Here is a 27,150-nt window from a genome sequence, read left to right on the forward strand (position 1 = left end):
TCTGCCCATGATGGCGGTCAATGCCTGTGTGAGTGGGACAGCCATATAACTACGCGCGTGCGATAGAGATAGAAACAGGCGGGTTAAGGTACGTCATTCTCCGTGCTCGTCTTTAAATATCAACTGATTTTAACTTGCGTTACAATACGTTGCAGGCGAGACTATCCATCTTTATCTAACTGTATTAATAAGAAAGAGACGGGTAGTCAATCACGCGCGATACGCGATAATGTGTAGGTACTGACGTGTATAAACGTCGAGTATAATTTGACCGTACGGTAAATTTTTATCATTAACGTTTAGCCAAGCCATCATAAGGCACTTAAATCTGTTATTTACACATCGTCACTATTAGGGTTATTCCCACTAGTTACCACCAAGTTGTTACCAGTGGTAACTACTGGGAATTTTTTCCCCACCTTTTAACACTGGTAACTACTGGGAAAAATCATTCCCAGTAGTTACCACCAACTCGGTTTTGTTATTCGCACTAGTTGGGTGTACCCAGTGGTGATAACCTAGGGTTCATCCACAAATTACGTCACAGCAACAGAGAGGGGGGTCATGCCAAGTGGGACAGTACGTATTAAAGACCTATCTTTTTCCTATGGGGCTATTCATAAATTACGTCATTTCAAATTAGGGGGGGGGGGGGGTCTGGACATCGGATGACGGTAGCATGTCGTAGGAGGAAACGGGGTCATTTGAAGCATGATTTTTGGATGATTTTAGGGGGGGGGGGGTGTCAAAAATCGTCAAAAAACGATGACGTAATTTATGGACATCCCCTATGTAAAAGTGAGAGGGACTAAAAAAAATCTAAATTCTGTGTGACGTAATTAATGGACGACCCCTAAGAAAAATAATCCCCGGTAGTTACTAATTCACTTTGATGTCAGCTTTGTGAACTTATCCCAAGTAGGTTAAACTACCCCATTGTTGGCACCTCCAGCCTTATGTTCAAGCAGTAATAGTGATTTTCCTTCAAAAGTGCCAATGACTGGTAATTTTTAGTGTCCATTATTGAGTAGCTTACCCTATTCTTACATTAGTGTCAATATAATTTAGAATTATAAGGCTTTCTGATTTTAGTTAAAATCAAAAGTATCCATTATAATCGTATGTAAGATATACCCGGGTAACACCGGACTATTTTTCGGCGAGTTGGAAGGAAGTCACAAAAAATATATATTACTTATTTTACACTGACTTTTACCTCCGAATGTTTAGTGAATAGAATCAGGCGTTACTTTGCGGAAATCCATACTAATTAAAACCAAAATATTACTTTGCTAATCCGCGAATAGATGCTAGTCAATCAGTGCTAACCCGTTATACGTTATACGGGAACGGCCCGTTGCCGGGCGTCAGACCGTCAACAACTCCTGAGGATGCCTCGTAGAGAGGCGAAACACGTGTCGAGGTTTATTCTTTTGGTGGTGGTTTGTTATATTTATTTGCGTATTTATTTTTGCGGTGGGAGGGTGGGAATATTAATTGCATGTAAAAATACGCAAGTAAGTATAACGGGTTAGCACTGATTGACTAGCACGTTATCTTTTCGCGGATTAGCAAAGTAATATTTTGGTTTTAATCCGAATGTTTATTTCAAATGATAAAAAAGAAAACAATCTTTTATTATAGATTCACTTACTGTCCCTTAATAGAATAGTTTAGGAGTAATCTACACTCAAAGTTGAACAACATTTTTTCAAGACACCAATCCGAAAAACCTGCTTGGACTAAGATCGGACCAAATGCTAATTTGAACTCTAAAGCAAGGAGAATAAGTTGCATGCGTTAAAAAATCCTGTTTTTTTTTCCATAAAATTTTAACTTTTCCCACTTTTGGCAAGTGGCAAGAGGGGCGGGATGAAATGGCTTTACACATTGTATTGCTAGTGATATAACTACTTTGGTAGCAATTGCGATCATACGATCTTAACCTCCATCCGATCTTATCCAGGTATACCTTACACTGTAACTGTGGTGCTGTAAGTAGATTGTTACTGTAGTTTCCAATTTTAATATATTTTTCTCCGGTAAAAAGTGAGAGTCGCTTACATATATCTATACAGATGTAGTGCAAGTGCATAATTGTTTTCCATCGTATTTGCTCGGAAACGTTCGTATTTGTCACGATACTTCAGTCAACCTCAGTACTTTTTGTACCGAGACTGACTGAAATAGTTCGTACGTTTCCGTGAAAATACGGAAAATAATGCACTACTGTAAGGTGTAACTGTAGTTTCCAATTTTAATATATTTTTTTTTCTGATAAAATGTGAGTCGCTTACATATCTATAATTATCTTCTTTACATGATAATCAAATCCTTGATGCATTTTAAACATTTGCAGTTTCCAAGTTTCCGTATTAATTTCTCTTGTATTCTGTGGGTTGCTATATATGTATATCTATACCTTTTTCCGTCTGTCCGTCCGCCTGTCCAAGCGGTGTATGGGCGAGCTGATATTTTGTATGGCGTCGAGGAGATGTTCCCTCGGTTTCTGCATGCGCTTCGCTGAGCGCGTTCGGAACTTGGCGGAGTCTTGGGTTACAAGGCGGCCGGGGGTCAGGGATTTTAGACATCTGGAAAAAAAAAATTGTAGTCCGAGGTTTAGTCCAAGTCTAATAGTAAAATCAGTAACAGAAGTCATAAAAAAACAAGCCTCATGACTACATAGTTTATTTTTAACCCCCCACGCAAAAAGAGGGGGGAGGAGATTTCAATTTTTTTTATTTTAATATAATTATATCTGGGCCATTTTATTTAAAGTTGTCCCCTACACTTCTTTTTCAAAATTGGGATTTTTATGTTATTTCTACTCAGAATCACGAGCTCGAGAAAAAAAGTGTCCCAAGGTGTTTTCCCCATTCCGTTACCATTTTTTCATAGACTTTGTATGGCGGTTTCGGAATGGAAAGATCGAAATATGTATGGAAATCTTGGGACACTTTTTTTTTCCTATTAGGATTAAAAGAGCTCATGATTCTGAGTAGAAATAACATAAAAAATCCCAATTTTGAAAAAAAAAGTGTAGAAGACAACTTTAAATAAAATGGCCCATCTAAGGTAAATTTCTAAGGTAATAAAATTAGTTAAAATGTTAGTTATTTTATTTACCTCGCATATTCGTCTAGTTTCTTGGTGAGCAACTCGTTTTTAAGCTTAGCGGCCGCTAGCTCCCTCGTTAGTTGCGTCTTGCTCTTGTTGCCGGCCGGATGTAGCAGCGGGTGCTTCCGCAGCCGGCTCGCGGACGGTCGCTGGTTCGGGTCCGGGTCGATCATTTTCTGAAATTAATTATACGGGTTAAGATCATGGATCTGATTATTATAGGTCAAAAGATGTCATAAATTTGAAATAACACTATATCTTAATTTTTAGCTGGATATTTTTATAATATTACTGTTAGTGAATTTATCTGTGGCGAAAAATACATGTATTTAATATGTTTAAAAAATAACATTTAAACAAGCCTAGAACAAGATACAAATATTGAATATAAATACATAATAATATGGCTAATTAGACCGTTGCGGAGTAGTAACGATGAATAGTAAGGCTACATGTAATATGTCAATGGAATTCCTTAAATTAAAGAGTAGGGGTCCAACAACACTACCCTGAGGCACACCATTAAAATTGTTCGGTTCTACAGTGATATGGTTTCCAATATTTACTTTCTTCTAACTAATTAATAATGCCAATTTGCTAATTCTGGTTAGCATAAAGGAGCTCTAATGGCGCTGCTGCATGTCGATAATACCTATATTTTCTATACCGATTAGGAAGTCAACCGTGTCAAAGGTTTCCTAACGATCTAAAAGTTCCGTCCCAGTATATTACCTGTATGAGCTGGTGGAATTCCCGGGATATACCGGGCAGGTCGGGCAGCTGTCCGTCCCGCAACGCGTGCCAGGCGGGGCCGTTCTTAGGTAACGGGCCGCCACCGGCCGCCTCGAACAGCGTCAGACCTGGACAATACAAAACATTATAGGGACCGTGCGCGTTGGAGGGTCTGCCATCTTGTGGCCTGAATTGGAAACATATGTGCACATGTACAGTCACCTGCAATAGTATGTGCCTCTTCGAAGGCCGCAAAAATATATGACACGCTCTTATGGCTCTACAAACAAGATCGTGTCAGATATTTTTGCGGCCTTCATTGTGTAACATATTATCGCTGGAGACTGTACATTGCCAAAGCAAGTGCTACCATCTACCGTTCTTGTCGGTACGTTTCCTTGTACATAGTCGGTACTGCCATCTTGTGGGCTACATCGGAAGCATAAACGACACATTCACGCCGCGCGCCAAAAATCTGACGGCTCCTATGCTGCCCCCTATAGTTCATGCACGGGGCCTATTGAGTGTGAATAACCGAATGTAACAATAATTAATTTAAATATTACAACAAACCGAAAACCAGATTTGATTATGTTATCTTCAGTATCCATTTTCAGTGTATTTACCTAATGTGAGTTTGAGAGAGCAGTTTGGTTTTTAATGTGTGTCATACACATTAAAAACCAAACTGCTCTCTCAAACTCACATTTTGTTTAATGAGAGAGTGAGACGCATTGCACATTGGACCAAGAAATTGGACAAGTGGTATACCCGGGTTATTCCCAGTATTCCCACTAGTTACCACCATGTTGTTACCAGTGGTAACTAATGGGAATAACCGAATACCCTAAGACTATTCTCTCTTCTTCAATGAAGAAACAAACAAGATACGTATTGATTTTGGTAATAATGATGAGGTAGACTTACCGAAAGCGAATATGTCGGACTTGGTGAGATGTGTGAGATCCTCCTGAATGATCTCGCGAGTGAGATAGCGACAATCCCCCTCCTCTACACGCGGGGATGACACGCACGTCACGTGACCTAAATCACCTGTTGAAAAAAGAACATAATTTATATAGTTATAGGGAGATCTGTGAATTTTTGGGTGGATATTGGAGTATGCCGTGATGTAAAAATATAAGGAATAATGAAACATCTTTTTAATTAAAATGTGTGAATAATAACTGGGGAGGTCAATTCGAAAACCTAAAACCATGATCAGGTTTGTATGATGCATCCATTTTATCTTATCTTTTTCTGTAACTCACCGATATTGTGCGTGTTGGTATGGCTGTCTTGGCTCGAAGACGTTACCACCACTATGAGTAAGAGTTGTAGCAAAAATAATAGATAGTATAGAGGGGTCCTGTCATTGTAAATTTTGTAGTCCCTGTAAATTTACTGCCATCTATCGACACACGACTAAAACTCAAAATGAAAACGTATAAAGTTATCAAAAAATGTATATATATGGATAAATGATTTTATTATTTTTATATCATTTTGATCCACGTTCATTCACTGATATCTATGTGTTAAAATTGTTAAATATGAAACGGTGTCGTCACGCCATCTAGCCGAGGATAGGCTAAAGGTGTGTGCGGCATCTATTCGAGTATGACTTTTACTTGAATTCCGAGGCACGTTTTTTCCTTAGACTTTATTCGTCTTATACGAAGTTACATATGTCTTTGGTTGTAGCTAATGCAACTACTATAACTCACCGATCTTGTATATGTGCGTGTTGGTGTTATAGGCGTCATCGTCCGAGTCCGCCGCTGGTTCGCCTTCTCGGCTGCACACGAATATGTTACCGGGTTTCACGTCCATGTGTGCCAAATGTAACTAATGTCACTCACCGATCTTGTATATGTGCGTGTTGGTGTTATAGTCGTCATCGTCTGAGTCCGCCGCTGGTTCGCCTTCTCGGCTGCACACGGATATGTTACCGGGTTTCACGTCCATGTGTGCCAAATGTAACCAATGTCACTCACCGATCTTGTATATGTGCGTGTTGGTGTTATAGTCGTCATCGTCTGAGTCCGCCGCTGGTTCGCCTTCTCGGCTGCACACGAATATGTTACCGGGTTTCACGTCCATGTGTGCCAAATGTAACTAATGTCACTCACCGATCTTGTATATGTGCGTGTTGGTGTTATAGTCGTCATCGTCTGAGTCCGCCGCTGGTTCGCCTTCTCGGCTGCACACGAAGATGTTACCGGGTTTCACGTCCATGTGTACGAGTTGTAACGAATGGATGTAACTGTAACAATCGAAAATGATGTTTAGAACAAATGAAAAATATATGTACATGATATACAAATCTTTTTTCGACACAAGTCTGGATAATAGAAATTTGGTATATTTGACTTCCAAATTCCAATGAAGGACATATATTAGGGGGAGGGGGAGGGGGAGGGGGGTATCTACTGAGACACATACGTAATTTAGTTTTTTTATTTAGGTTATATAGTAGAAAAGATTTATTTTAGTTGAGTCATAGACAAAGTATTGTAAACATTATGTTATAATATGATATAATCAAGCATGGCTGAGATACGCGTCATACTCGTGAACGGGTGCTGTTTGTGGAGACTGGTCTGTTTAAGCTAACACAAGCTATTATACTTAGTAACTTTATTTTTATTAATTAATTACAGTGAGACGCCTCATTCTGTTCTCCAATGTTTCTTTTCTCTTAATGAATGTATTAATTATACAGGATATTGACTCTTGGAGACCCTATACATCTCTAAGGATAACTTGATAAACTATATAATCTTATAGTTCTGACACCTAGAGACATTTACACCTCTAAATATTATAGATTTTTTTTTTGTGTTTTGTATCTGTATTTTTTATGTAAGTAATTCGACATTAAGATACCATATACATCTCTTAGTAATTGTAATACGTTAGATTGAATTGTTAGTTTTATTATATAAAATTGTTGATGTTATTATTTTTCCTTGTATGTAAATTCAATGATGACGTGTAAAAGTGCCCTTGTGGCCTATTTGCTGAACAAATGTTGATGTTTCATGATGTTTGATGTTTCAATCTCGTACTTCACTTAGGCCACTCAGCAAGCTTCGTACCAACACTCACCCAAACATCGAGACAATTCTAAAAACCCCTCAACCAAAAAGCTCTATTATATCACGATCGTAAAAAAATCTATTATATAGTCAAATAATCACGCCAAACCATCAGCGACATGGGCCAGCAGTAGTAACAGTTCGCTTTCAGGCAGCGGGCCGCTCTCCATCATCTGCTGCAGGCTGCCTCCGGAGCAGTATTCGTTCTGGATTATCATGTGGTCGTCTTCTGCCCAAGTATAACAGGCATAGAATACTCACGCTAAACCATCAGCGACATGGGCCAGCAGTAGTAACAGTTCGCTTTCAGACAGCGGGCCATTCTCCATCATCTGCTGCAGGCTGCCCCCGGAGCAGTATTCGTTCTGGATTATCATGTGATCATCTTCTGCCCAAGTATAACAGTAGAATACTCACGCTAAACCATCAGCGACATGGGCCAGCAGTAGTAACAGTTCGCTTTAGACAGCGGGCCATTCTCCATCATCTGCTGCAGGCTGCCCCCGGAGCAGTATTCGTTCTGGATTATCATGTGATCATCTTCTGCCCAAGTATAACAGTAGAATACTCACGCTAAACCATCAGCGACATGGGCCAGCAGTAGTAACAGTTCGCTTTCAGGCAGCGGGCCATTCTCCATCATCTGCTGCAGGCTGCCCCCGGAGCAGTATTCGTTCTGGATTATCATGTGATCATCTTGTATAAGAAAAAGAACAGAACGAGCGATTCAACGTGTACAGAAGTCATGCATACGTTTCTGTCAAGATATTCCTCGCCGCTCACATATTAGCCCTTACCTTAATAAAGCGGGTAAACTGAATATGTCACACAGACGAATATTAAAGCTTGCGTCAATGGTATTTACGCTTAAACAATCCGGTATTCCACCCTATCTCGCGCGTAAACTTGAATGGAAGCCTAACCGAAAGTTGAAAGGTTTGCGTGAACAACAAGAGCGTATCTCCCTTCCACTACTCCGGCTTCAGTCATTTAGAGGCAGTTTTCGCTATGCTGCGTCTAAATGCTGGAACAATTTGCCGCCACCAGTAGTTAACAGTAAGTCCCTGGCGGTTTTCAAACTACGTTGCAAGGCTTATTTACTGGACCTCCAAAAGAATGTAACATATACTTTTGGTTGAGTGACCTGCTCTATAGCTATTAGATATTTAACTTTTGTAAAGCTAGCACTTTTTTATCCACTGCGCATTGTTTGGTTTTGCTATCTTGTCCTATATGTAATAAATAGTGTAAATGTTTCTACTGTCCTTAGCTAGATACAAATACGGCGGTGGCAGAATAACAGCGTCCGTTGCTGCAAGTCTTTAGGGCCGTTGTGCCCCGAAGCCTTTTGGCACAGACATAAGCTGAGCCACTTTCCATTTCAATTAGTTTGTAAGCATTATCCTGTACTTTTATTATGTACCTATGTTCAAACTTCTTGAATAAACGTCTTTTATTATTATTATCTCTTTATTTAATTAGGGTCTTAGGTTAGGGTTTTACAATGTGAGTATAAAAGTAAAATATAAAAACACTTACAAAACGATAAAAAATACATATAAACACATTATAAAAAACCTAACCTAGGGTGCCGCCAGCAGCGGGGCAAGGCCCAAGCTACCGGTGGTCAGGGCTGCAGAGAGAGGAACCGGCGGACTATCCGCGCCGTGTCCAAGATCACCGCCTTCTGCATCTGACCCTTGATCCAACCACCTAGCGAGAGTCTCTCAAGATGTTGGTCGAGACTCTTCGCTATTAGACCGTTCACTGAAACGACTATCGGGACAATGATCGTCGAATCAACATCCCACATGGCGGTTATCTCGTGAGCCAAGTCTAGGTACTTACTGGACTTGTCCTTCTCGGCCTTCACGAGATTCTCATCATGGGGGATGGTGATGTCAACGAGCACGGCCCGACGTTGCGATCGATCTATTATCACAATGTCAGGCTTATTGGCTACAATAGTCCTGTCTGTGATGATAGATCGATCCCAATAGAGCGTGGCACGACCATTCTCGAGAACAGGCGCAGGTAAGTACTTGTAGTACGGTACTTCGCGGTCCACAAGGCCATATAGAAGAGCAAGTTGCTGGTGAATAATTCTGGCTACGAGATTATGTCTGTGCAAGTACTCGCCGTTAGCAAGATGAGAACAACCGGAAATGATATGCCTGAGTGACTCTCCGGGACGGCGGCATGCCCGACAAATGTCGACCGTACCGTCCTTCAGGATATATTTCCGATAGTTGTTCGTCATCATCACTTCGTCCGCAATTGCACAGGCAAAACCCTCGGTTTCTCCGAAGAGGTCCCCGAATCGTAACCAGTTCACCGACGCGAGCAGGTCCACATCGGGTCCCGTGAGGGCCTTGTAGAACCGCCCGTGTAGCACCTTACTCTCCCATGCCGCCTTGCGATCCGCAGTACTTAGTACCACAGGTTTGCGCCAGTTCTCGTTTGCCAAGGAGAGCGGCGTGAGGTTCCTGTCTACTGCCACCACATCACGATGCATCCCACACTCGTTGTTAAGGAAATAATTCCTGAGATTGTACACCTCGCGGTTGTGGAGATCCTTGGCGTTTAGGAAGCCTCGGCCTCCACACTTCCGTGGGATGTACAATCTCATAACTGACGAGCGTGGGTGTAGCATGCGATGTGTGGTGAGCAGTGACCGGACCCTCCGATCCAGGGCGTCCAGCTCGGTCTGAGTCCACCTTAGTATGCCAAAGGAGTATGTGAGTAGGGGCATTACCCAGGCGTTGAAGGCGCGCACTTTGTTGCCTCCTGACAAAAGACTGTTAAGGACTTTTGTGAGCCGACTGAAAAAGCGCTCCTTCACCGACCGTCTAATACCCTCGTCCTCAATACCCAACGACTGTGACATGCCAAGGTATTTATAGGTTTCTGATTCAGAGATAGATCTGAAAGACATTGTCTCAGAGAGTTGTAAATTTGTTGAATTTACAACCCTCCCCCGCTGTACATGCATAACCGCACATTTATCGACACCAAACTCCATGTTGATGGCACTACTGAAACCTTCGGTGGTTTTCAGTAGCTCCGACAAGTCTTGGCTATTTGGTGCAAATAATTTGAGGTCATCCATGTACAGAAGGTGAGAAATGATTTCACCCTCTCTCCGAAGCCGGCAACCTAGTCCCAAATCCTTCAGCAGGGTACTGAGGGGATTGAGAGCTAGGCAGAACCATAGGGGACTCAGACTGTCACTTATTATTATTATTATTATCTTCTGCCCAAGTATAACAGTAGAATACTCACGCTAAACCATCAGCGACATGGGCCAGCAGTAGTAACAGTTCGCTTTCAGACAGCGGGCCATTCTCCATCATCTGCTGCAGGCTGCCCCCGGAGCAGTATTCGTTCTGGATTATCATGTGATCATCTTCTGCCCAAGTATAACAGTAGAATACTCACGCTAAACCATCAGCGACATGGGCCAGCAGTAGTAACAGTTCGCTTTCAGGCAGCGGGCCGTTCTCCATCATCTGCTGCAGGCTGCCTCCGGAGCAGTATTCGTTCTGGATTATCATGTGGTCGTCTTCTGCCCAAGTATAACAGAATACTCACGCTAAACCATCAGCGACATGGGCCAGCAGTAGTAACAGTTCGCTTTCAGGCAGCGGGCCGTTCTCCATCATCTGCTGCAGGCTGCCCCCAGAGCAGTATTCGTTCTGGATTATCATGTGGTCGTCTTCTGCCCAAGTATAACAGTAGAATACTCACGCACAACCATCAGCGACATGGGCCAGCAGTAGTAACAGTTCGCTTTCAGGCAGCGGGCCGTTCTCCATCATCTGTTGCAGACGGGCTCCGGAGCAGTATTCGTTCTGGATTATCATGTGGTCGTCTTCTGCCCAAGTATAACAGTAGAATACTCACGCTAAACCATCAGCGACATGGGCCAGCAGTAGTAACAGTTCGCTTTCAGGCAGCGGGCCGTTCTCCATCATCTGCTGCAGGCTGCCCCCAGAGCAGTATTCGTTCTGGATTATCATGTGGTCGTCTTCTGCCCAAGTATAACAGTAGAATACTCACGCTAAACCATCAGCGACATGGGCCAGCAGTAGTAACAGTTCGCTTTCAGGCAGCGGGCCGTTCTCCATCATCTGTTGCAGACGGGCTCCGGAGCAGTATTCGTTCTGGATTATCATGTGGTCGTCTTCTGCCCAAGTATAACAGAATACTCACGCTAAACCATCAGCGACATGGGCCAGCAGTAGTAACAGTTCGCTTTCAGGCAGCGGGCCGTTCTCCATCATCTGCTGCAGGCTGCCCCCAGAGCAGTATTCGTTCTGGATTATCATGTGGTCGTCTTCTGCCCAAGTATAACAGTAGAATACTCACGCTAAACCATCAGCGACATGGGCCAGCAGTAGTAACAGTTCGCTTTCAGGCAGCGGGCCGTTCTCCATCATCTGTTGCAGACGGGCTCCGGAGCAGTATTCGTTCTGGATTATCATGTGGTCGTCTTCTGCCCAAGTATAACAGTAGAATACTCACGCTAAACCATCAGCGACATGGGCCAGCAGTAGTAACAGTTCGCTTTCAGGCAGCGGGCCGTTCTCCATCATCTGCTGCAGGCTGCCCCCAGAGCAGTATTCGTTCTGGATTATCATGTGGTCGTCTTCTGCCCAAGTATAACAGTAGAATACTCACGCTAAACCATCAGCGACATGGGCCAGCAGTAGTAACAGTTCGCTTTCAGGCAGCGGGCCGTTCTCCATCATCTGCTGCAGGCTGCCCCCGGAGCAGTATTCGTTCTGGATTATCATGTGGTTGTCTTCTGCCCAATTATAACAATTGAATACTCACGCTAAACCATCAGCAACGTGGGCCAGCAGTAGTAACAGTTCGCTTTCAGGCAGCGGGCCGTTCTCCATCATCTGCTGCAGGCTGCCCCCGGAGCAGTATTCGTTCTGGATTATCATGTGGTCGTCTTCTGCCCACGCTGAGTAGTATCTGTAGAGAGGGATGAGTATTAATATTATTTTATCGTAGATATTGATGTAACAAATATAACAAACGTCAATGTTCCCTGGCTTACTGCCAGCCATACATATGTAGTTATGTGGCATCGCCCGTACTGTTAACTGTACATCGGTGGACCTTATGCATTTTGTAATAAGGTCCACCGATGTACAGTTAGGAGTGTTACTGTTTGTACTGTAAAACGTTGTACGATACACGTGCGAATAGGTATGTCGCAACTCGTATCAATTTAACACAGTCCCTTCGGACTGTGTTCTAATTTATCGCCTCGCATTGCGAATTATCAACTTTTCGCACCAAAAGAGACTTCAAGGAACTGTGAACGCGAGAGGTATTGATGTGTCAACTCACCTGACAACCCGGGGTCCCTGATGGGGATGTTTCCCCAACACGGCGTGCGCGTACACCTCGGTCAGCGCGGCGCGCTCCTGCGCTAGCTCGCCACAGGTCTTAGAGACCGCTACAGTGCGTACACGCATCCGTCTAGCTTGTTTACTGTATCTCACCTGACGACCCGGGGATGTTTCCCCAACACGGCATGCGCGTACACCTCGGTGAGCGCGGCGCGCTCCTGCGCAGAGCCCGCCACCGGCCTGAGCGACCGCTTCAGTGCGTACACACATCCGTCTAGTTTGTTGACGCAGCGCGTGACGCGGCCGAACTCGCCGCGGCCGATCACGCCGAGTTCAATGAACTCTACATTGTAGCGGGATATGTTGGACTCCTGGTGACAATATTTATAATATTAATTGTAAAAAAACTGTGTCTGGGTCAAAATGTATAATTGCTTATTTTCGAAAAACTATCAACTTTTGAGTTATTTCTACAGCAGTAGTCTTCGAGCAACACCGGCTTCCGACACATCGGAAGGGAGAAGCGATATCTCACCGTACAAATCTTTCTGCCATTTTTCGCGGGGGGAAAGGTGCACACAGTCGCACTTCTCACACACTTACATACAAAATCCAATCTGTAATGACGACACAAATACATAGAAAATGACACACGTCAAAACAAATCTTGCAAACCTCGATCTCTTTTTGTGTACGGACGAGTGACAAGTGTCACAACACGCACACTAACACATTTTCGTTGAAGTATGTTATTGTATTCTGAGAGATGAGAAGTCGGATTTGTCGCTCGACCGATCCGCAATTTGTACTGACTAAAATATAATAATTGTGTTTGAATGTAATTAAACGTATATGTAAAAAAAATATTACATGTGAAATGTAACACTTTCTTTTTGTAAATTTGATGTCCCCGACCTCTTTTTATAACAAGAAACCGAGCAAACAGGCATTTTTGTGCAGCAGTGTTCACGCGCGCGTCTGGACTCGGTCTAGTGAAAAATCCAAGTGCAACTAGTTTTATTACCCGCGCTAGATTAGATTGACGCGCTAATCTTGTACCTCGGCAGAGGGGAAATAGTGCGAATGACGCCTCCCTTCCGTGTTGCTCGAAGGCAGTAGTAGTACTGTCAAGTGACAATAAATGTAGCACCGACCGGAAAGTCTAATGCTTAACAACATAACTACTACTGCTACTTAAAGTACTGATAAATCGACTATCGACTATGAAATAATAGTCTTTTTGGTACCAAAACTGATGTATGGAGTGAGCAATCTATGTATTTTTTTCTCTATGACGGTAGGTACACTTTTTTCTGAAAAACTATATACGCTTATATACATCCGAGACACTTTTGATAAAAAGATCTGTACATTTTAGTATCTGGCAAATAAAATTAAGACTAAGTAACAACACTAAATCTGTGTAAAAAATAAACTTACCCTCAATCTTTTAGCCGGCTGCTCCGGTGTGGCATCTCCCATAGAAGTCGGTGTTTTAGATAGCGCCCGCTTTTTCTTGTTCAACGCTTGGCCTGTGCACAATAAATACATTATACAAGTCAGTTATTATATAGTGTTTGTTTAAAGCTCTGTTTTCCTAGGATAGCGGTGCCGTCATATAGCGGCCGTCTCCATACAAAATACTGCTACATCCATATTTAGTCGTATTATTTTGTATGGAGACGGCCGGTATCTTACGGCACCGCTATCCTAGGAAATCAGAGCTTAAGACGAAACAGGAGCTGAGTTTTAAATATTTTAGGTAAATATACCCGTCTCGCTAACGGAAGCGGCACCTAAAAGTAGTGCTATAAGGACAAGGCGAAAAATCCTACGTAAAAATCTCAAAAATCGAGGTTTTGTACTCCTGTTTCCTCCTCCAAAACTTAACCAATCATAACCAAATTTGGAAATCTACATTATTATGAAATTATCTGTGTCGGACCGTTTTGCTTTTTTGGCTAATTGATATCAGTTTTGAATGCCACGCCTCTCATTGCGGCATAGTGAATTAGGCCATTTTGGCCATTTTTGAAGGGCTCTAGCGCCTTAAAAAACAAAAATATCAAAAAAAGCAAACCGGTCCGACACAGATATTGACAATATTAATCTGTGTTGAAAAAATCATTGCTCTAGCTTCAAAAACCACGGAGGAAAACGAGGAGTACGTTTGTATGGAGAAATGACCACTCCCGTTGGCTCTTAATTGATGTGTAAAAATAAAGAGCTTTAGCAAGTTCTCTTCCAGAACTGTAGGTACTTTAAAACATATTGATTATGCAATTAGTAGTGGACCACAAGCAGATTATGCCCAAGTTTATGATACGAGTAAGTGTCTGTCTAAGGGATGTATCATGATGCTTCGTGATCGTCAGCTGTGACTCCGATGGCGGATTGTGAATATCGCCATTAGGAAATACTAGGCAGTTTATACCGGAATTCTAGGGTAAATGTGGCTTATAACTCATAGAGGTTATAAAAAGTATCATGAAGCTTCGTGACCGTCAGCTGCCGTTCCGTTGTCGTCGATATCGCCCGGAAAGCTTACTAGTCAGCTTATCTTGGGATCTACATGGTAAATGTGTCTACGCCGTGTTTTTATTGAATTCCGTTAACTTCGGGGTATGGTTAAACGTTTAAGATAACTAAATGGCATAGTTACAATTTAAATTTTTTTTTTTTTGTTTTATTTAAAAATAAATTAATTTTAAAAAGTAATTAAATGTAGCATTTAGCCTTGTTGTAACACGGGCATTACATTTAACTCAACCAAATAATAGAAATCTGTGACATATCAATGTCATTTCGAACATTGATCGACCGAGATTGTACTTAAGTTTACTAGCAAATGTATGAACTCATTCTAAACACTAATCAATATGTAAACCGGCCCTAAAGCAAGTGTACACGCTTGTAAAGGCCTTATAGGAAAAAAATAAATTATTGATTATCTCTGAAATGGAGTTAATTAGAATATTGGTGTCTTTGAAAAAGTTACTTGATTTAAGCTCAAGAATGCACCCTTGAAATTAACGGAAAAAAAAACACGGTGTAGAAAGGTACATTAAGGTCTGAAAATGTGACTTGTAGTAAACCAGTCTGAAAATGGTAGTCTTACCATCAGGAGTGAACGGGTTGATGTTGGCCACGGGTTTAGAGTCCTCGTGCATGCTGCCGAGTGCGCTGTCCTCGTCCGGCGGATGCAGGTGGTGGCTGGAGCCCGTGGTGACGCCTGGGGGCAACAGAAAATTATGTTTTTTTAACATCTACTATAAAAAAAATTCAGGCTAATGTGGGACTGGGCTGGACATGTCTGCCGGATGCATGATGACAGATGGGCCAAAATAGCCACTAGCTGGCATCCCCATGGTAGTCAAGGCAGAGGCAGACTGAGAAAGAGATGGCGGGACTACCTGGATGCTTTCCAGCGGGATTGGCGGGATCTTGCTCAGCACAGGGAGGATTGGAAAGGGAGAGGGGAGGCCTTTGCCCAGCAGTGGGACACACATAGGCTAATAAAAAAAAAATTAAAGGGGTTTCGTCACGCAGTGAGATGTCACCCCATTATATATGAATGCTGATGTATTTTCAAACATAAAGAGATCATAAATCACGCACAAATTGACAAGTGTATGTCCAGTCGATGATGATAATGATGATGAAATACTAAGCTAGTGTGTATTATTATTATTATATTATATTATTATATTGTTTAATACACTAGCAGCTGAAAGCTGATGCGTGTATATCACTGCACTTGTTTTTTTAACGATTAGTGTTCATTTTTTTTGTTTAAGTGTTTGTCAAGTCTGTTATTGAAACTATTCACTGAAGGAGCACATATCACTGTTTCTGGCAATTTATTCCACTCGCGTACGACGCGGTTTGATAGAAAGTTGTGTATTCCACCAAATTGTCAAAGCTCTACATACGTAATGTTTATTAATTATTTATTACATTCAACAACATATAACGATAGTACAGTCGCCATCAGATATATCGGAGCGGCCAAGGCGCTCACAAATATCTGAACATGCCTCTATTGTCAAGGCGCTAGAGTGCGCGTTCAGATATTGTGAACACCATTGCCGCTCCGATATATCTGATGGTGACTGTACAGACGTAATGCATAATTGTTTTCCGTCGTATTTTCTCGAAAATGTTCGTATTTGTCATGCTACTTCAGTCAACGTCAGTACTTTTTGTACCGAGACTGACTGAAGCAAGACACGTTCGTACGTTTCCGTGAAAATACGATGGAAAATAATTATGCACTACAACTGTAGTGATGGTCTACTTTAAATCGGGATACCTACCACAATATAAAATAATGAATTTTGGAGCAAAGTCGGCACATTTTGCGTACAGTAGAATAGAAACCGTTTATAGAATCATATTTCCCGCATAATATACCGTTTTCTCAGGTACCTGCAACTAGTTTTCTTACTTTTTCACGGTTAACACGCGTTATCGCTTAAGACGAGTTTTTGTTGTGGTCCCAGATAAGAATATCCCACATAATATATATTTATTTAAGCATTAATAACACATAAGTAAAATATAAATTGAAAATTTTAGGGCAGAAAAGGGGTTTCAATCTATGTGTGGAAGGGCGGCACCGTCGTCGAACCCAAGCCACCTGGCAGTGGACTATAACGGACGTATAACGGCGATACTGATCCTGCATCTCAGCCAGCCCAGTATGGTGCTTAGTGAGTGGTTTCCGCGTTGAAATATAGTTTAAGAATCTCCTTAATCAGCTTTTGCGTTAATTTCATATGTTACTTACATGGTACATTGAGTTTGGGAGGAAACAGTCGCGACCTGGAAGTGTTGTGGGATGGCGTTGAGCATTTTTCTAGAAGGCTCTTCGGCGTTCGGGGACTGTCGAATAACCTGTAAAGATAAAGATAGATAAGATTATTATAACACTAGCGACCGGCTTCGCACGGGTTACACAAAACCTTAAGGCTCCGTCACACAGGCGCGTTTTGCGGGCAGCGCTTGAGCGGGGCGCGCCGCTTTTACATATAAAACGCACACGCCCCGCCCGGAAAACGCGCCTGTGTGACGGAACCTTTGACATTTTATACATCTAAACCTTTCTCAAGCATCACTCTATTCATAGGTGAAATCCGCATGAAAATCCGTTCAGTAGTTTTTGAGTTTATCACGAACATACACACACACACAGACAGACGCGGCGGGGAACTTAAGGAGGTGTAGTGATAGGAACATAATATTAATACTAATAAGATCATGATAATTTGAATGTTAAAACACTGAACTTTTGGCATAAATGGTCATCTGAAATACGATACAATATATTGTTTTTGTACGAAAAATAAAAGAAAAAAATGTCCTAAAATATGTCTAGGTATGTATGGATATACATTTTTCGATGTTTCCATTCCGTTGTCGTCATACGTCTATAAAAATGGTAACGGAATGGGGGAAAAATCGAGGGACACTTTTTTTCTTCTATTAGGATAGATGATTCTGAGTAGAGATAAGATAAAAACCGGCCAAGTGCGAGTCGGACTCGCGCACGAAGGGTTCCGTACCATTGGGAAAAAAAATCTCGTTTGTTGTATGGGAGCCCCACTTAAATATTTATTATATTCTGTTTTTAGTATTTGTTGTTATAGCGGCAACAGAAATACATCATCTGTGAAAATTTCAACTGCCTAGCTATCACGGTTCATGAGATACAGCCTGGTGATAGACAGATGGACAGCGGAGTCTTAGTAATAGCCCTAAAAAAGTCGAAATTTAAAAAAAGGTGTAGTGTACAGCCCCTGCTACACGGTCGCCGACAAGCCCCCAAACCTCGTGGCCTTGGTCTGTCCCGGACCGTGTAGACAGTTGTTAGGGCGATTGTGCACTACAATGAATTTTACTGTCCGGCAGTCCGAGTTTTTACGGTCCGATATGGCACGCCATTAAATGTATATAGTAGCTTGTGCACTAGACGTAATTTTACCGTCCGAAATTTTACTTTTCGCTATTCCGGACCGTTTTTTTCCGGTCCGAGATGACAGCTATGAAAAACGTGTTTATGCTTGTGCACTGCGTCTGGAATTAGTATTATTCATGACTTGGGGGTGGGTGTTTCATGCCACTGCGCCGCACCTGCGAGTAAAAAGACGGATAAGTGCACAAGCCAATCATCCGTTTTGTTCATGCCATATCGGACCATGAAAACTCAGACTGCCGGATAGTAAAATTCATTGTAGTGCACAATCGCCCTTACCAACAAAATTTCGTTTGACGTCCGGACGCCCTTGGCATGCGAGCGCGCGCCGGCGGTCTGAGCAGTCGGTACGGAACCGTGTAGCGGCCCGACGCTGACCGCACTAGGCCATTTCGCTTGGAGGACGCGCCGTGTGCGCTCGTGTGGTTAATAGCCATGCCATGGGTACTCAGTAGCATTTCTAATAATTCATCAAATACTTTCCTCTTCATTCTCAGAAAGTTATGTACGTCCCCGTAGCGTAGTCCAGCGAATTCATTAAGTTGAAACGACTGAACAAATGCCGTTTTTTGAGCCAGCGTTTCATTCATATACCCTTTTCTTTTTTTACAAACTTTTTATTAACTTGCAATATACCTAATGTAAGTATGTAAATATGTTTGTACGGGTCAAATCTTGCAAGTTACATTAGACCCACTTTCTAGTTTCCGATGGAGATGAAAATTTGCATACATATATAAGTCGGGTGACAATGCATTATTATGGTACCATAGAGGTGATCTGATGATGGAGACAGGAGGCGGCCATAGGAACCCTGGGATAGAACAACGCGACCTAATTGTGTTTGGGGTTTTTAGAATTGTCTCGACGAGTATATTAGTTGCCTCTGGAAAGAAAAGTACAGTCAGCGATAAACTCTTGTGGGCATATTCATTTAACTTGTACTTTAAAGCCCGACTTAAGTCGTGTTTCAGTAACGTCTAACCGTTACATTACTGACAAATGGGATTTGACATTGACCGTCAGTTTTATAACGATTGCTAACCGGCCGTCAAAGGTGCACAGTTAAGTGAAAATGCCCTTGTACCAAAAATTTTTTTTATGCCAAAAACTTATTTTTTTGTCATTGTACTAGTATGAGTAGTGTCGTAAATAGCTATGATTGCTATGAACCATGTATGTTTTAGTTTAGTCTTATCGTATAAGTTTGCTATTTTTACTTTTGTGTGTATATTATGTTTTTCACTTTTGTGTGTGTATATTATGTTAATGAATTGCGTGGAATGTTATTGACCGGAGCGTAGCGAAGGTCTACGTTTCGACTGGAGCATTTTGCTTTTGTATGTCCGGATGTTCTCCTCTACAAGTCGCAATTCTTAACCGAATCTCGTGAAATTTTGTGACTGGATTATATGTCTAAATAAAAATTTTTTGTCCGTCCGGTTTTTTGAATTTTTTTAAAATGACGGAGTTGTGATAGCTCGCGCCTAAACAAATAGTGGTACATACGAGTGTTTTCTTTTTGAGATATGTTTATAGATTAAATGGCCTAAAATTCAGAAAATTTATTTCGCTGGTTTCGGAGGTATTGAGATATTTAATTTTAACTAATTTTAATTTGAGAAGGAGTAGCTAAATTTCGTCAACCCGTCTAAGAACTATTTGGCTCAGTTTGTAAACGTTCGCTTTTTCTGTTTGCACAGAGGGTCTGGGTTTGATTCCCAGTAATTGTATGCTGGGATATTATAACTTTTTGTATTTTTTTTTACACATAAATTTCGTATTGTTTTTTTTTTAATTTACTATATTTAAAGCTCTTAGCACCATGTTATTTAAAGCTCTGCTCGCGAGGTCTACAGCTCACAGAGCCACTAGTGTATCTAGTTATAAGTCTAGGATCCATGTTCCTTTCATACGTGCTAATAAATAATGTGATTGTGCAGAAATAAACATAACTGACTCTGCATGATACACTCACTAGTTGAAGAAAGGTACCTAACGGCCGGGTATTTTCCTATATAAACCGGAGCCGTTTGTAGCTTTTTCAGAGATATCAGAGACATCAAGAGACCTTCACTCACACCAGCCTGAACACTCTCCAGTAAATAAATCAAATATATGTGTTTTCATTTCACACAACACATATACCGGTAAATGGAGGTATAGCGGACTTCGAGACAGCACAGCGGCCGGCGCGTTCCAGTTTGCCGAGTTTCTACGCTTCACCCAACGAACCCCGCATCACTCAAGTTACAGTCTACACTCCACAAGTAGGTAGGTTATGAAATTTGGCGCCCCGGCCAATAAGTTTTGCCGCCCCAGTAGTGAAGGAAGAAAAACAAAATGCAATCCGCCAGGGGTGGCATACGCCGCCCTTAGGGCCATACGCCAATGAGTAGGTACTAATGCCACGCCAACTTTCTGAAAGGTTAGGGGCCATTTTGTGCGCTTGCAATACGTGTTGTCCGTCCGCGAGTTCTGAACACACTGTGGTTTGCCACCGTCTAGCCAGACAACTCAGACGGACCCACACACCAAGGACAGACCAAGGTCAGACGGTTAGTAGGCTTGTCGGCGACCGTGTAGCAGGGGCTTTAAATAACTTTAAATAACAGGAACTTTAAATAAAGCGGCCCAGTAATTACTGAAAAGAATTTTATGACTTTATTACTGACAGTTTAGACAAGCCCTAATAAAATAAATGTAAAATGTTCAAAATAAATCATTTCAATAACTTGTGTTTACATATTTTCGAGCCCTGATTACCTCTTTTTCGCCATGAGGTTGCTACAATTATAAAGTGTGGACACGAAAAAATTTGGTCGTACATATTTTTTTGTAATTTCATCAATAAAACGAAATTTAATGTAACTTTTTTTTTACTAATAATACATGTCAGAGGCTATAAAAATACAATACAAAAGTTACTCAAGTTTATGCGTGTGTATGACATTACGTACTTTAGACTTCACCTTCGTCATCATTCGCTGAACAACATAATCAGAAACTTCTTTACTAGCTTTTTGCCACTTCGCCTTAAAAGTTTTAACGTCTTTACAATCCGTTTTATACTTTTTTAGATTTTTTTTCACTATGGCCCAATATTTCTCAATGGGCCTCAGTTCTGGGCAATTGGGGGGATTTGCTTGTTTTGGTACTACGGTTACGTTATTATTTCTGTACCACTCCATGACAACCGCACTGTAATGGCATGTCGCCAAATCCGGCCAAAACAGTACAGAACCCGTATGTTGTTGGATGAAAGGCAGCAATCTCTTTTGCAGACACTCCTTCTTGTAAACTTCACCATTGATTGTCCCAGAAGCCACGAAAGCTTTGCTCCTCTTACCGCAGGAGCATATCGCTTGCCAAATCATGTGACGTTTTGGGAATTTTGATAATTTAATTTTTTTATATTCATCAGGAATAGTTGCCTTATTTTTTGCCACATAAAACTGTTGCCCAGGTAACTGATTAAAATCAGCCTTGACGTATGTTTCGTCATCCATGACTAGGCAATCATATTTTGTCAGAAACTGGTCGTACAATTTTCTACAGCGTGATTTGACAGAATTTTCTTGTTTTTCTGACCTATTAGGTCTGACTACAGCTTTATAAGTCTTTAAACCTTCGTAACGTTTAATTTTCTGCACATACGATTTGGACACTTTCAACTTTTTTGCAACATCTCGGATAGATATGCCCGGATTTCTCGTAAAACACTCGACTACCTTCTTTGCCTTTTTTTTGTCCACAGGTCCACTTTTCCTACCGCTTCCTTGCTTCCGTTCCACAGTCAAGTCCTTTTTGAACTTAGAAAGTACCGATTGTACCGTCGATTTATTGATTTTCAGACACTTAGCAATGTCGTTTTGTGAAATGCCTAGATTTTCTTGAAACATGTTCACGATTTTTTTTCGTATTGCAAGTTCTTTGGACGGCATTCTTTTAATTACATCATATATTATAAAAATACCGAAACAGATTGATAGAATCGAGTATTGACAGTAAGGTTTGACATATTTTTTTTTGTTTTTAAAACAAATGAACGCCGACAGATCGCATTCAAACCGACCAGATTTTTTCATGTCCACACTTTAACTCATATCATATGGAAAGCACAGATGTAAAATCACACTTGCCCTCCCCACCTTATTGCAACAATACATGTAGCACCTGAGAAAGATTAACAAAAAAAAAGAAACTTGCAAGACTCAGACAAATTGTAAGTAGTGTGTCAAACTCAATCAAATTTGGACTTTAATACATTGGGAATAAAATTCAAAATCTCTAAAACACACTCATTTTTTTGTCCATGCAAGGTGATGCATCCATGTTTCCAACCTATCATGTTATGCAAAATGAACTTTATATGTAGAGATATAAGATTGAAATCCTTTTAAAAGTTTATAAGCTACCTAAGAAAGGTGAGGCACATTTTTTTTGGATTCTGTGTGTGTTGTAATAGGAATGAATTTCCTTTGAGGTGTTAGGCGTGGGTGTTTTTTGTGGGGACAGCTGTGATCATATGTTTGTGTGATGTGTCATTGTTGTTTATAACTGTGCTTTAACTGATTTTTAACTGAAATCCTTGTGAACACATGGCCATGTTAAATTTTGTTCCACTGATTCTGTAAATTGATTTATTTAACACACATTTCTGCTAAATGTGTACTGGCAATGTAACCCATTTCTCACAAACAATAAAGATTATGATTATAAATCATGTCATATAAATGATATAAATAAATTATATTTTAGATTTAGTTTTTAAGTTTTTAGGTTAGTTATTTTATTATGTTTTAGGTATGGTATTATTTTGTTTCTAGGTATTAAGTTTGAATGCACTAATAAATAAATATTATGTTATTATGTAATAAATAAATATTATAGGACTTTTTCACACATATTGACTAAGCCCCACGGTAAGCTCAAGAAGGCTTGAGTTGTGGGTACTCAGACAACGATATATATAATATATAGCCATGACAGGAACAAATACCTGTGTCATCACACAAATAAATGCCCTCACCAGGATTTGAACCCGGGACCATCTGCTTCATAGGCAGGGTCACTACCCACTAGGCCAGACCGGTCCTTATGTCTTTGTCTAGTTTTTGAGGGAAGGCAAATGGTACAATAAATCCCACATGGATAGAGCCACGAATTAACAATAGATTAGAGACCCCTTATCAGTGAAGCAGCCTGATTAGCTAATCAGGAACCCATTAGGGATAGGCATAGGAATGTGGGATTATATGACTCATGTTGCACACTGTGTTTTTGGATGAATTAACTTTGGTAACATGACATGGGGATTTCATGGTATTTAAATTTACCAAACATGCATTTATGTTATGAATTTGATATAATTACAAGCCAATTTCCATTATATTACATGTACGAATAAGTATGAGCGAAATGAATGTGCAAATGTCATCATTTTGATCACGGATGTTGCGGATGTAGATTTTTTAACATCTGCAGATGCGGATATTTAAAGGGACACATCCGCAGATGCGGATGTCAAGATTAGGTGCTTAAAAAACGTCAAATATTACATATTATTATTGATAAAAAAAAACGAATCGTTCAGTATTTGAGCAAGAATATAGGTGCGTTATATTTAATAAACAGAAACTTGGCCGACTTTTCTGGATCTAGACAATTTCGTTATAGGTATAATGACGAAAATACCTAGCACTTAAGCCGTAGGGTTGCCAACCGTACTATATTATATACTTTTGGAATAGTATGCTAAATACTATATTTCCGATTAAACGTATATTACACTCATATTTAGTATTTTATCTAAAAGTACTATATTTTTAGTGTTCCGTACAAAACTTTGTTCACGGAACACTTATGGGATCACTTCGGTCTTGCAAATCAGTTTTTTTCAATGTACTATATTTTTGATGCCTTATTCTGGAAAATACTATGCGGATGCGGATTTTGAAAATAATGCGGAAGTTCCGCGGATGTGGATGCGAATATTCGCAACATCCCTGATTTTGATATCAAAATGTAAGTTTCAAATGGCCTAATGGACAAGATAGACCAAACATTACCCTTCCTTAAATAAAAAAAACCGGACAAGTGCGAGTCGGACTCGCCGACCGAGGGTTCCGTACTCTTTAGTATTTGTTGTTACAGCGGCAACAGAAATATACATCATCTGTGAAAATTTCAACTGCCTAGCTACCACGGTTCATGAGATACAGCCTGGTGACACACAGACCGACAGCGGAGTCTTAGTAATAGGGTCCCGTTTTTACCCTTTGGGTACGGAACCCTAATGAAAGGATAACAATATTTGACTGGTTTGTCTGATTGTGTGAGATTTGTAAGACTTGTCTCAACATGTTTATGTATGGAAAGTAGATGAGACAATGTCAAAACGCTTCTTAGATCCATGTATAGGTCCTATCTGTATACATGGATCTAAAAATTCTCATTTCATACAGTTAGCATCAAAAGTAACAGATCAGACTATGCAGCAAAAGTACCTAAGATGTAATAATAATTATGTCTGTACCTATATGTATTGGGATGGTATTTGTGCATACAAATAAAGAAGATACAGGGAAAATGGATATTAACAGGAGAATTTTAATCCTTTACATTAATTCATCGAATAGTTCACATAATTACTATTATTTTATGTCTAAAAATCTTTATTTCAAAGTTTCTTCATGTCACATTATGAAGATTTCATTGTCAATCCTAAAAATGTATACATTTAATTAAAATAATAAATTTCTAGATTGACAAGTAAAAATTATGATGATATACAGTGGCGTCAGTGGCGGATTTGCCCTAAGGCCCAGTAGGCCCGGGCCTAGGGCAGCAAGGCATTAGGGGCGGCAGGCTATATGATGGGTCCTGAGAAAAGGGCGGCTAGTAAGTTACTACAGGGCTTGGGGCAGAAATGATTGCAAATCCGCCACTGAGTGGTGTAGCATGCACTAATCCCAAGGTAATAAAGAGGTTTGGCTTCCGCGAGGCCTCCTTAAGTGTGAGGCCTTGGGCGAGGGCCTACTCCTAGCTATGCCACTGATGGTATAGAATAGATGGAAGAAAAATAACCTAACTTTGTATTGTTGATCCATTGGTATTATTAAATACAAATTACCACTGACTTGTTGGTCTAACATAGAAAAACAGATATTTTAAAGACAAGAAATACAAATACAATGACATTTATTTGTACATTATTATGTATGATTAATTGTAATTATAAGCAGATAACCTACTGAATCGTCAGTCCTTATAGTGACAAAACGCTTAGAAATGGAACGAAATGAACAGCTATTCAACGATCATGTGATGAAAATGCTCATAAATGAATAAAATTAACACACTTTCTAGAAAAGAAACTGCTATTATTATTTGCAACACCTGCCTCGCAATCAAAACAAGCCAGCGTCAGCCTAAAGTGTTATATAACGGGTTTTCGGTAATTTGGCATTCATTCAGCGTTTAAATGCGACAAACAAGCTTTAACGTGGTATTTTATGGGATAAGTTCAGGTGATAGTGAAAGTTTTACCTCAAAGCTCGAACTTTTCTGTATGGTGGACTCATTGATGATGGCGCAGGAGATCCCACTTTCTCTTCATCGTCAGGATAACTAAAATCCAGCTTCCTTGGGAACACTGGCGGGATAGGACTTAGATTTTCCGAAAATGTATTGAAGGAATCTGACATTTCTTCCGACAGTTCCGTAGAATTATGCTTGGTCAATCCCGTATTCATTCTGTACCATTCGGTCATGATTAATAACACATAGATAACACTTTACACTTTAATAACACTGTAACTTTAATTAATAACTTACACGACACTGGATTTAACAATATTCTAAACAAAGCACACTTTCACAATTCACGTACGTTATGGCGGATGACGCATAGCACCTGTTCAAGTGTGCGGCCAATCACAGCGCTTCATTTAACCGGTGCGATGAATACTGAGCTCTCATTAGCTGCCGTTATTTTTTTTAAATAACGATGGCGCTTCAATACATTTCATTGGTTCGTTTATGGATGCGTTCATATTTAAAACTGCGTTTTGTAACTGCAATTTCGTAGCATTTTTAAAATTGAATATATAGTTTTTTCATTATAAAAATATCATTAAACAGGTGAAAATCTTGATAACTGTGTAATATTATTTTATTTCGGTTCAAGGTCAAAATGTTTTGTTATGGCTAAAAATATGAACGCATTTAGTTAAAAACAGTCATTTGACTTTTACAGAACAGGTGTTGCCTTCAAATAGAATTTACCTTAAATTAGGATATTTTTATTCTTACTTAGGTGAGGCCAGAGGGCACTCGTGGACAACATAGTTAGTTGTCAATGATATGCCAGGACCAAATGCTTTCATACTTCGGACACCTCTTACGTCGCTCTCCGGATAGCCTGGAAAGAGTAATAATGACGGGCAAAGTTGAAGGCACGAGACCTCAGGGGCCTCAGGACCCTCCTCCTAATAGATGGTGTGCTCAAATTACGGCACCTATGCAATTAAAACTGCACGAGGCCTTGCGCTTGGCGGGGAACAGAACCCTACGGAGGAACCTAGTCTTCAACAGAAGGATATGACGTCACGATCCTCAGTATATATATAAGAAGAAGGACAATATAGTAAATATAGATGGTCAAGCAAATCTTGTCAGTAGAAAAAGGCGCAAAATTCAAATTTTCTATGGGATGATATCCTTTCGCACCTACATTTTTCAAATTTGCCGCCTTTTTCTACTGACAAGATCTGCTAGACCCAGTATAAATTGTGCCATCACGCTTCGCGATTGTTGAGCAATTTAGGGTCCTTGCTAAATTGGTTGATCAATACTT

The 27,150-nt window shown here is 40.6% G+C and overlaps 1 protein-coding gene across 1 annotated transcript; it reads right to left on the bottom strand.

The window, feature by feature from the left end:
- Nucleotides 1–1,956: 1,956 nt before the first annotated feature.
- Nucleotides 1,957–26,342, bottom strand: LOC134803808 (wee1-like protein kinase). Its single transcript, XM_063776645.1, has 11 exons — nucleotides 25,842–26,342; nucleotides 17,106–17,212; nucleotides 15,435–15,551; nucleotides 13,757–13,848; nucleotides 12,470–12,687; nucleotides 11,787–11,933; nucleotides 5,982–6,115; nucleotides 4,777–4,902; nucleotides 3,850–3,977; nucleotides 3,127–3,293; nucleotides 1,957–2,591 (listed from the first exon to the last, which is right to left on the bottom strand). The coding sequence occupies exons 1-11, from the start codon at nucleotides 26,063–26,065 to the stop codon at nucleotides 2,417–2,419; spliced, it is 1,635 nt and encodes a 544-aa protein (XP_063632715.1). The 5' UTR covers nucleotides 26,066–26,342; the 3' UTR covers nucleotides 1,957–2,416.
- Nucleotides 26,343–27,150: the final 808 nt, after the last annotated feature.

This window comes from Cydia splendana, chromosome 27 (assembly GCF_910591565.1).
Source record: "Cydia splendana chromosome 27, ilCydSple1.2, whole genome shotgun sequence".
Taxonomy (NCBI): Eukaryota; Metazoa; Arthropoda; class Insecta; order Lepidoptera; family Tortricidae; genus Cydia; species Cydia splendana.

Bases quoted from the DNA above. Each gene is read 5' to 3' on its own strand.
- LOC134803808 (XM_063776645.1), bottom strand. From the start codon at position 26,065: ATGACCGAATGGTACAGAATGAATACGGGATTGACCAAGCATAATTCT. The intron at 17,213-25,841 runs GTAAAACTTTCA...TTATCTTTACAG, and splicing joins AGAAAAGTTCGAGCTTTGAG to GTTATTCGACAGTCCCCGAA. The intron at 3,978-4,776 runs GTAAGTCTACCT...TGTATTGTCCAG, and splicing joins GTCCGACATATTCGCTTTCG to GTCTGACGCTGTTCGAGGCG.